Below are 11815 nucleotides of genomic sequence, written 5' to 3'. Positions count from 1 at the left end.
AAGGTCATCGCTAAAGAGGCTGGCTGTTCACAGAGCTCAGTGTCCAAGCACATTAATAGAGAGGCAAAGGGAAGGAAAAGATGTGGTCGAAAAAAGTGTACAAGCAAGAGAGATAACCGCACCCTGGAGAGGATTGTGAAACAAAACCCATTCAAAAATGTGGGGGAGATTCACAAAGAGTGGACTGCAGCTGGAGTGAGTGCTTCAAGAACCACCACACACAGACGTATGAAAGACATGGGTTTCTGCTGTCGCATTCCTTGTGTCAAGCCACTCTTGAACCACAGACAGCGTCAGAAGCGTCTTGCCTGGGCTAAAGAGAAACAGGACTGGACTGCTGGTGAGTGGTCCAAAGTCATGTTCTCTGATGAAAGTAAATTTTGCATTTCCTTTGGAAATCAAGGTCCCAGAGTCTGGAGGAAAAGAAGAGAGGCACTTCATCCACGTTGCTTGAAGTCCAGTGTAAAGTTTCCACAGTCAGTGATGGTTTGGGGTGCCATGTCATCTGCTGGTGTTGGTCCATTGTGTTTTCTGAGGGCCAGGGTCAACGCAGCCACATACCAGGAAGTTTTAGAGCACTTCATGCTTCCTGCAGCTGACCAACTTTTTGGAGATGCAGATTTCATTTTCCAACAGGACTTGGCACCTGCACACAGTGCCAAAGCTACCAGTACCTGGTTGAAGGACCATGGTATCCCTGTTCTTAATTGGCCAGCAAACTCTCCTGACCTTAACCCCATAGAAAATCTATGGGGTATTGTGAAGAAGAAGATGCAATACACCAGACCCAACAATTCAGAAGAGCTAAAAGCCACTATTAGAGCAACCTGGGCTATCATAACACCTGAGCAGTGCCACAGACTGATCGACTCCATGCCACGCCGCATTGCTGCAGTAATACAGGCCAAAGGAGGCCCAACTAAATACTGAGTGCTGTACATGCTCATACTTTTCATGTTCATACTTTTCAGTTGGCCAACATTTCTATAAATCCTTTGTTTTTATTGGTCTTCAGTAATATTCTAATTTTCTGATATGATGAATTTGAGATTTTCATTTGTTGTCATTTGTAATCATCAAAATTAAACAAAATAAACATCTGAAAAATATGAGTTTGTATGTAATGTATGAATATAATATACAAGTTTCACTTTTTAAATGGAATTACTGAAATCAATCTACTTTTTCATGATATTCTAATTTTATGACCAGCACCTGTATTATATTATATTATATTATAATATATATTATATATTATATAATATATATTATATATTATATTATAACACCATGCACAAACACCAGCAAACACTTCTATCTTAATAATGGACCTTTAAGTATTTTGATTCAGTCTCTTTAGGTTTCCTCCTAACTCTAAGATCTTGATTTTCATTATTGAATTTAACTTCTTCTCCAAGACAAATCAGCAATAGGAAAGTCCTCTTGCTTTGTTAAGGTACCTAACAAAGAATCTGATAGTGGTGGTGACTCTTAATCACTATGCAAACCTTGTGAATCTTCCAAACTGTTCAAAAACCCATTTCATTCAAAAATCTTCTGAGGTGGTGTGTATTGATGTTGCTTTCACTGTACTTTTTCCTTCCACTATACCTTCAATTATGATGCCTGGATAGAACACTATAAACGTTCTCCCCTATGTGGAGGATTCCAAAAGGAGTTGTTTCTACATGGTATCAGAACAAATAAACTTCATGTCATGACAAGCATTTGAGACTTTTTTTTAGAATATAGTTTTATTTATAATTTATAATCAGCAGATACAAAAAACTAACTGTATCCAAAATGTGCAATAAATCATTGATTTTTCTTCTCCAAAAGAAAATACAAAAAGACTACCTACTTTGGAAAGTTGACAACCAATGTAAACTGGAGTAAACTGGTTATTCTACAGAGGCTCTACTAATTAATACTAATTCTCATTTAATTGACTAGTCATTAACAGATTGTTTTTTTTTTCTCCGCTCTCCCAAGATGACGACCAAGTCAAAATTTATACATACATCTAGAGCGACAGCATTCTAGTTCCACCATTGTTAAATACAAGGCAAGGATATCCGAAAGCAGCACAAATGTGTAAAACACATTAAAGAAATGTTCTCAATTGTACCAATATCTTAATGTGAGGAAAATTGGGGGAAAAAAGGAAGGCGTTGTCCAAACATGATGCTGTAAACAATTCTCTTCACTCACCGAGATGCACAAATGAGAGAAAAAAAAAAAAAGAAAAACATTTTTTTTTAGCATGTTAAGTGCTTAACAGCTGTTACTAATTCAAATCAGCAGTGTGAACAAGCGTCAACCTCTGGAATCAAACATTGAAGGATTTAATGAACATACCATCGGAAAAGGGTTTCTGAGTCATAATCAGATGATTATTTCAAATTAAGAGGGAATTACAATTCAGATGGGTTAAACATTGTGTAAGAGAAGGAGCCTGACATTGTCTGAAAAAATGTCCTCGCATACACTGGAGGGTAAAAATACATTTACATCCACATTCTCGCTGTGATTCCATACCTTGACAGCCAATTAGGGATAGCTTTGAAATAATGCTGGTATGTGGCCCCTTAAAAAAAAAAAAAAAAAAATCACAGATATGACAAAACATTTTTAGTCTTACAGTTATATAAACACATGACAAATCTGTGACTTTTTCTTATAAATCACCATCTGAGGGAAAGGCTGGGGCAAAGAGAGATTCAACAAATGTTCAAGTGCAAATTATGTGTCATTGTAGTCCTTATGTTCCCTATGCTTTCAGAAACTGGTCTGCAGGCAGACAGAATAAAAAAAAGATACCTCAGACAAGCGTACATTCCTTTTGTACGGCCCCATCCCCCAGATGGCAAATGTCACAAACAAGAAATAACTCAAACACTGTAAAAAGGAAGAAAATACATTTCTTGTACAAAAAAAAAAAAGTCCAGCCCATATTTGTGACAAAAAAAAAAAGATCTCTCTATACAACCAAAACACATCTTAAATCCTTCATTCCTATACAACTCAAAGCTTTAAATCGCTCAGTGTTTAAACATGCAACACCTTTTAAAAGATCCTATCTAATTTCCACTGTGCTTCCTCGGACAGCCTGCAGCTAACTACAGCTAAAACTACTCTAAAAACCTACCAAAGACCATTTCCCAATACTTTTAAGGACACTGATGTAAAATAAAAAAGGGTGATCATTCATATAAAGAGACAATTCCCTGTCAATTATCCGTATAAAGCACTTACGTAGGGTACTGTGTGCTCTTCCCTTTACTCTGACGCCATCAGCTGAGTATAGAAATAACATGCGGTAGTGCAGCTTTGACAGGACAGACTTGAGAGGATATGAAAAGCAATTAGAGGGAAGGAAACGAAAACCTTGAGATCTTTAGACACTAATGACGGTATGCAGGTTTGATTGAACTTTTTTCACATGTCAAAACCTCGACATCCATTCAACATCGAGGACACTCCTTGATCAAGATTTCCCCAATTTTGTTTTTCCCAAAATTCTGCACATCTTTCCTAGGTCAGTGTATTTTCAAGCATTGGGTACGGCTAGCACTATGGATTAGAGATGCATCGAGAAATCCTCTAACGCCCAATACTGTGCAATGTTCAACAGTCCTGACCCGGGAATAGATGACCAGAAACTTCCAATTCCTTCATTTTTTGGCCGCATTAGAAAAGCAGACGTTGACATTAAACAGATGGTGTTAACAGTATTTGGTGTGGAAGTCTGTGATGGAAGGCGTTCAAAATAAATGGGAAGCACCGAGATAAAAGGAAACAGTCATTTGTACATGTACAGGTAACCAAGGCTTAGAGAGAGGAAGGCTGAATGGAGTACAGAAAGATTATTTTTTAACAGTTTCTTACGTCCATCTGTCATTTTTGGAAATCTGAGTTAAGGGGATATGTTCTTTGGGAAATGTTAGACAGCCAGGTGCTGTTTTAATATTTACTGTGCTCACTTTAAAAAAAAAAAAAATCTGAAGATCATTCATTTTTTTATTTCATAAAATACTTGTCTCACATACCATGTGATGTCACCCCAGCTCCCAAGAAAACATAAGACTACCCCTCATGCCAAAAACACTAGGGAGGGGCGTTTTAATGTTCTTACGTTTATTCCTGTTTTGTAAAGAAATACAAATCTGCTAGAAGATTTTAAAAAATTTGGTCAAAACCATTTTTTCTCGGTGCATCTCTAACGCTAATTAAGGTCAAATTCCAGGTGATTCCAGATTCTTGTGCAATGATTGAGCGCAGGCCTTTTATGCAGGCAAATATATTTATAACCTCTGATACTGTTTTTTTTTTTCTCTGTTTAACACCTTCTCCCATGTGGAGTACTCAGCGCATCTTAAAGCTTTCCCTACATGCAGACAAGACAAGCGTTAGTGAAAAAGTTACACCTGCAGTGGAGATTTTGCAGTTTCAAATGCAGAAGGTTAGTTTCAATGATACAATATTTTTCTAATCCATTCATTTAGTTGATGCCATTTCTAGAAAAAGCACATTATAATCCAGCATCTGAAGTACCAGTTGGCTTAAAAGTTGCATAATGACAAAATGCAGCCATACTTTTTAAAGCTAATTTTCAGACCTGTTAAAAACAACTCTGACCAAATTCGGACATCTTTTGCTACACAGCGTTAACTTCTTTTGTTACGAACTTAGTACTTAGCCATACAGGATTTTCATCAACACAAACCTGAATTGAATTTCAATTATTGTTCAGGGCGCCGTTCTTAAGGACAAAAAATACGTTAGACCTTGCATTGTTTTAAATGTAAATTTTCAATTTGCAAAATGTTATTTTGCAATTTGCATGACTATAGTTAAGCAGAAAAAAAATGAAATGCTGTTGGACAAAAGATGTACAAAAGCAGTCAGTTTGTGGAGATGCCAATTGTAGCAAACATTTTTTTTTTGTTACCATTTCAGCAAAAGACATTTCAGTTAATAAAGCAACAAATCTTTAATTCAAAAAGGAATTTTATTTTTCTCACTGGCCCAACTTCACTGCAGATAATTAAGGAAATTTCTATCTATTTGCACAGCTGGACAGTTCATATAATCATACATCACAACTGCCAAATGTCTGCACTTCATTGTTTCGAACTAAGCTTACTTTGCTTTTTCCCTCAGCTATATTTCTGTAATAGATGAATGCCCGTTTTCCATCAGCTCCACCCCACTCATCCATTTTTGCTGCCCCGGTGGCTCCTTTTTTTGGGGGACCTGCTCTGGAGTATGGCTAAAAAGCGACGAACAGTCCGCAAAGTGTTAAATAAAAATATGCGTGACTAGCTACATGTCGGCGATAGGTTGATGGGTAGAAATGAAAGGTGTAACTTGAGGTAGCTGAAAAAAATGACAAGCCGTGGATTTCAACAAACCACCCAGACTATTGAAAGCGACTATGCAAGTATTATGGAGCGGGTTAAACCTAGAAGCCAAAAGCAAATTTAATTATCTTTCTTTGCTTGTTTGTGCTTGCAACATATCTTGTTTTCTTTTCAAACCATTTGATAAAACATATTGGACTCTCAATGGGGTCATTTTAGGTTTCTAAAATATGATCTTTTTTTTAACCATTTCTAAATCACAAGCCATGCCTCAAGGCTGAAAAAACATCAGTATTCTGAATTACACGCAGACAGGCGCTCTGTATTTATTAAGCCAAGTCAGCTGACTGCAAACAAAATCAGCTGTACAGATATATTTCCCCAGAAACAGATATAAACCATGGTGAAACTGTTCATGCGATTGTTTAAAGAGAAATAATAAACTAAGAGCTTCTGAAATAAATCCTCCTGCAAACTCCGAGGTTGCAGGAGGATTTATTTCGGAGACACTTTGTTGAGGTGGAACTTGGAAGAGTCAATGGAATGGAGGCATTCAGAGTGGGGCGAAGCTGGAACCTTGGATGGAAAAGGGACACACGTGTTGCTGGATCCAGAAACTTCTGAACACCAGCAAATACAACCGGACAGAACACTGGAATGGACAGGGTCACAAAAATAAATCAAGAACCATCAGAACCAACTGTCTCAAACTGTGGTTGTCTGTAAACCTTGTGTTAAAATCTTAACTGAACACAAAAGTGCAAACTGCTATCTGCCCTGTCGTTTTCCTCAGTAGTGCTTCTCCTGCAGGTAATCTTTCATCTTGTTGGGTAAGGGCAGTTTCTGGATGAGGTCTATCCTTGTATATTGCCTAATGACAAAGCGGCAAAGATACTGCAGGGAGCGCACTTGCATAAACCGAGAAACGGGATTGGTTAGTCTGACAGGGTAGGTTGCAGACCCTGGAAGGCGAGACCTGGAATAACAAAAAGCTCCGTTCTCCGAGTCTTTGATGGAGTGTTCGATTAAATCAACAATCGACGTGTGTCCCTCCACATCAGGCTGCTCATAAAAGCTGAAGCGTCCGTTAGAGTGTTCGATGCGTGTGTGGAGAGTTTTGCTCTGGGATCTGAAGCTCAGGCTGAGCAGGTACCTGTCGTCCGAGCTATCTCTGACCAGAAACGAGCCGTCGGCCAAGTTAACCAGTTTCTCCTCTGCTTCCCACCGTGTGATAGGACCCCAGTACCAGCCCTGCCTTGCGAGCTTCTTAAGCTCCTCTGTTAGACTGGTGACGACCATCGGCCCACTTGTCTGGACTGAATCATACACCCGACTGACTCCGGGAGCTGAACTTGGGTCAAAGTTGAGATGGTGCCTTACTCTCTCGGCTACCTGGCTGTCTGTGGAGCTGAAGCTAGAAAAAGTCCTAGGGATGTGTGCGTTACTCGTCATGGGCGGCAGAAGAGGACTTAGGGGAGGTGGGACCTCCGCCCGCGAGCTTTGGAGCACCATCCCGGCAGAACCTAAAAGAATACTATTAACTGAGGTTTCCATGAAGAGATCTGCAGGCAACCCACTAACCAGTTCGTGTTCATCTGGTCCCTGCTCAGTGTGGAGGGACCCGTTGTCTGCCTCTGTCACTACCTCCATGGGAGTAGTGCTATCTAGGCAAAAGGAGTGGGACCCTTCTGGGTACATTCCATCATCTGAAGGCATTGTGTACTGGATGTAGTCCTGGGGTGTCAACCCCAGCACCACAGGCACATCATTTTCATCAATGTTTAGGTGCAGCTCACCATTTTGTGGTTGTTGGAGATACTTTATGGACTCTGCTTGTTCCTGAAAAAGCCCTTCCATCTGGAAGTTATGAAATTCTTTATGAACACCATTTAAATTGGGACTTGGGCAGGGAGAGTGGACCATAGCTTTAACCTTAACCTCCATCTTGATGCATGCCTCGTCAGAGTTGACTGGTCGCAAAGGCCACGGCGAGGGGCTATAATGGTGACTCCGTAAGGATGCCGATCTAAGCGGTCGCTGGGCTTTCACCTCATTGCTGATGGGCACAGAAGAGGATGAAAATGCATCGTCGTCATCCACCGAACACAAAGCCGAGGAGCCACCCTTTGCTTTCGCCTTCTGTTTGGCAGAAAGCCTCCTCTTTAACGACCCCATCAGACCCTCGCTTTTGGATCGACTTTTGTTTTGACCTCCTTTGTCGTCCTCGCAACCGAGATCGCACGCTGAAAGGTCTTTGGTGTAGCAGCCGCCAAAAAGAGATTCCTCCTTTGAAAACTCTGTTGCCACTGAAGGCTGCTGGAGCATAACAAAGTCGCCCTCCTCTTTGCCCTTTATGTTGAGGGACTTTCGGATCGTCTTAAAACTTATCTTCTTCATTCTGACGGGCCCTCCAATGTGGGGGCATGGGACGGCTCTCCTGGTATCCCGATGAAAGCACTATCCACAACGTCCTTCCATCAGGCCACATGAAACAAGTCATCCATACAGCGGATCCAAAAATCCCTGAAGACAGAAAAAGACACACTTTACTCAGTTTGATTATAGTTGGTTACAAAATAATAAAATGTTTTATTTACTGTTTTATACAAGTTTTTTTCCAATTAGAAAATAAATCCTATTAGATAGATTTTACCAAAGACAAGATTGGAGCTCAAGCATAATTTCCCCAAGGTCTCACAAATACCTTGCTATGTAAAGTGGGGTTTATTTCAAAACTCAGTCCTGCAAAACTTTAGAATATAAAATCCAATATGTTTTTTTTCCAACTAAAGGCAACAATATCTTTGCAGCTGCAGAACATAGAAAATGCATAAACATTAGCAGTTTGCAAAGGACTCATTCACTGCTGTGAAGCAATGCATCCATGTTCAGCATCCAACAAATCAGACAATTCGGCTGACCGCTCAAGAAACACTACATCACAGATAGATAATATAATAATTTAATTGTAAACATTGGGAGCATTATGATGACAGAAAGAAAAAGGAAAAAGGAGAAAAAATTACAGTTAAGTCAAACAAAATCACAGTGTTTTGCTATAACTGCACAAAATGTCTCATATTTTCAAAACAAAAAGATAATTTATTAAAGGCCTCCTAGGAAACTATATAAACAACTGCAATTCTCAGATTTGAATTCCTGCTTTTGCTAAAAGGGTATGTTTATTAATACTATATGCATAAACAAACATTTGTTTAAAAGAGGTATATCAGTTATACAACAACACTCTTAAAAAGAGAAATTCAGGGATTTTCTTAGGCTGTAGTGAATTGTGTTGCCATATGTCTAAGATAAAACATGATAAGATGGTATAAAATAAAACCTGATTAAAATGTAATGGAAAAAAATAAATTAAAAGAGGACAATAGAACATGTATTATGTCTAACCAGAAAAGATACATTTGCAGAAACAACTTAATCTGCCCAACTATATGCACAAAGTAGAAAATACTTTAGAATAAAAGTATTTTGAACCTGAAACAGGTCTCTACCCACCAAGATTAAACTGAGTCTAAACTGACCTTTTCAAGGATGATTTGAGAGGACTTCATAGATCCAGAAATTTTATCAATTTCCTATGTTTGACTAGGACAGATTATGAAAGGTTATAAAAAACAAAAAACAGTGCAGCTATAGAGCAAAGTCCCATTTAGGTCTGTGTAGCACCTATGAAACTACAACAGCGAGAATTTTTATAGGCCTTTATTAAAAATATAATGGGAACCAAATTTAAAGAAAGAAAAACGCAGCAGTAAACGCTATGGGATGGTTTATATGCCGGCTGAGGTAGTGAGAGGTGATTCTCAGAGAGGGATCTGTCAAGTTTGTCGACTATATTATTTTTGTTTTTTTCATAAAGGAGGAGAGAGATAAGCTGTTGTTACCTGCACCATCTGCCCCTCGATTTTTTTGTGAGGCTCAAAGATCACCATCAGTTTTCTGACCTCCTGAAATTTGTCAAAGTATATTTTCTGTCTCGAGGAGAGTGGTAAGCTGTGCTTTTCTCTACTTTCCTTCTGTTTTTGTGAGCCTCAAAGAGGATATCACTATTTTATCCGTTTTCTGTCCTCCTGAACTATTTTTTTTTTTATGTTTCATTCATTGATTATGCACAGGTCTGTCCCTCTGCAACTCCAAACCTGACTGCTTTCCCTGTGATTGATAGATTTTACTTTGTAATTTCCCCAAAGCGGATGTGTTTTACATTGTAACAACGTCTTTTTTCCTGTCAAACCCATAAAAATGCTGCTGAATTGCTGCTTGGTCAGACTAAAACTTAGACAAACTTTGCCATTTTGCATGCACAGAATATGTATAAAACGAAATTCCATTGCATACAGCTTATAAAAGTGAAATTAACAATTACCATTTATAAAGTGCAGCAGTGATTAGAATCTAAACACTGTAGGAGAAAAGAAACCAGTTTAAAAACAGAAAACAATAACAGACCCGGGGGGGGGTCTATCTCAGTTGGAGCTATGCAAGCCCCTTTTCAGAAAATCCTGTCAACGTTGTCAGACAGTTTTCTGTTGGATCAGATGCAAAATCAGATTCAGTGTGCTTAGGTCATGATCACTAGATAATAAAAGCTGTCAAGAGGTTAGTGAGGCTTATAGCAGTTTGAAGATTTTAAAGACACTATAGGCAAGGATAAATTACAATTCTTGACAAAATTTTTTTGCAAAATCCATCTAGGTTTGGAGAACATGACAGGTACTTAAAATCCACACTAAAGTTGCTTATCTTGCATCAAAAATGCCAAAGAGCAAAACAAGTCCATAGAAAAATGTCAGAATTGTATACTTTTTCAACAGTCAGGTCCGCTTTTAACAAGCAGGACTACAACCACAAAGATATGTCTGCCTCGTGAGACTCTTAAACAGAGCCAACTGATAATCAACAGCTTCAATCTGATTACTCACCATTATCTGCAGGAAAATGGTGACTCAGTTGGATGGGTCAGATTCCACCTCCTCCACCACCTTACTCTTCCTGTTAAAATAAACAGAAGCAAATTCATATGAAAAAAATTTAATTAAAACAAGCAACTGCATTGTTAAAATTGTGCTAGATGATAAAAAAAAAACATTAAAACGATTGTATGATTATAGATGTACCGTTAAAGTTAGCCAGGTATGCCCTGACATGAAAAGGCCTGGGGACACAAAGCATGCTTAGAGGTTAGCTTTGCTTCTTAGCTTTCCAGTTATGTTGCAAGTTTAAATTAGAAGAATTTCCCCACCAGTTACACTTAAAAAAATAAAAATAAATACATACCACTAAAAAGAATTGCACAAAGAGAAGCTCGTTATTTCACAAATGTAAAGAGAGCGCGGAAGCAAATATCAAACTGCTGTTAGCAAAGCTGTGCAAAGTAATTTTTAGACGTCTTATAGAAAAGTAGAAAATATATAATCTCACCTTGATGGACCTGGCTCAATTATTGTCCAAAGAAATTCATATTTTTTCAGGGGATGATCAATGAAAACGCGACGGTCAGATGTTTGCTCCTTGTTGGCTAACGTTAGCCTAGCTAGTGCTACCTTGCTACCAATACCAGTTAGCTTTAGTAGCGTTTTTATGTCGCAAACATCCCCGCCGCCGTCCCTTCCATTCACTTTTGCACTACAACAAAGTATAACAACACGGCCATTGGCGGACTTTGCTAGTCTTTAAACAAGGGCAGAAACTGGAGAGTGAAAACGGCCCCATTCGTGAGACATCTTTTAACCTAGGTCGGCTAGCTCTTTGTAGCTCACGGCCTCTTCCTTTCTTCCTTTGTTGCCTGTTGAATTCTGAGAGCAGCAGAGTGGCTGTGTTTTCACAGGCAGCGAATCAAACAGCAGCAGCGAGTCACTACATCCACTAGGCAGGCGCACTGGAAGCAGCACAACTAAAAATATGATCATAATAATAATAATAATCATCATCATCATCATCATCATCATCATCATCATCATCATAATATTAATAACAATAATAATAATAATCGATTGTTGAAATAATCTTATATATATATATATATATATATATATAAACATTTTGCATTCAATAAAAAAAAACTTTTGAGTAAAAAAATCTTCTTTTAGGAACCTTTGGCTATCCGATTACTAATCGATTGATCGAAAAAATAACAGATGAATCAATTTGCACAATAATCATTAGTTGCAGCATTTATTGTCAACCATGATTAAATGCTGCTGGACCTGGGAGACCAACACTGAGTGCTCAGTTGATCTAACTTATGTCACTCAGTATTGTGCTGAGATTTATACATTATTGGCATTTTGGAAGAACTGAGTTTGACTTTAGAAAATCTGTATACAAACACCTTATTTTGCACCCTAGAAGAAAATGACAGATGCAAAGCTGGTCTGAAATTAAACAATTCTGTGTCTCCTTCCAGGACAAAAACACGAGAAAGGCAAAAC

General features: G+C 38.5%; 1 protein-coding gene across 2 annotated transcripts; it reads right to left on the bottom strand.

The window, feature by feature from the left end:
• Positions 1 to 1735: 1735 nt before the first annotated feature.
• Positions 1736 to 11198, bottom strand: LOC119771417 (suppressor of cytokine signaling 6). 2 transcript variants are annotated; one of them, XM_038267346.1, is made up of 4 exons: positions 10806 to 11198; positions 10307 to 10376; positions 9841 to 9910; positions 1736 to 7889 (listed from the first exon to the last, which is right to left on the bottom strand). In XM_038267346.1, exon 4 carries the CDS (start codon positions 7758 to 7760, stop codon positions 6153 to 6155), a length of 1608 nt encoding a protein of 535 aa, XP_038123274.1. In that variant the 5' UTR covers positions 7761 to 7889; positions 9841 to 9910; positions 10307 to 10376; positions 10806 to 11198; the 3' UTR covers positions 1736 to 6152. The 2 variants fall into 2 exon arrangements, with proteins under 2 accessions (XP_038123274.1, XP_038123271.1); XM_038267343.1 differs by lacking the exon at positions 9841 to 9910 and having other exon boundaries at positions 1736 to 7886.
• Between the last annotated feature and the right edge of the window lie 617 nt (positions 11199 to 11815).

Source organism: Cyprinodon tularosa, unplaced genomic scaffold (assembly GCF_016077235.1).
Source record: "Cyprinodon tularosa strain WSP-4 unplaced genomic scaffold, ASM1607723v1 ctg670, whole genome shotgun sequence".
NCBI lineage: Eukaryota > Metazoa > Chordata > Actinopteri > Cyprinodontiformes > Cyprinodontidae > Cyprinodon > Cyprinodon tularosa.
Note: the sequence above shows the minus strand (reverse complement) of the source record. Positions and strands in the feature narration are given on the sequence as shown.

Coding starts and splice junctions, on each gene's coding strand:
- LOC119771417 (XM_038267346.1), bottom strand. CDS start 7,760: ATGAAGAAGATAAGTTTTAAGACGATCCGAAAGTCCCTCAACATAAAG.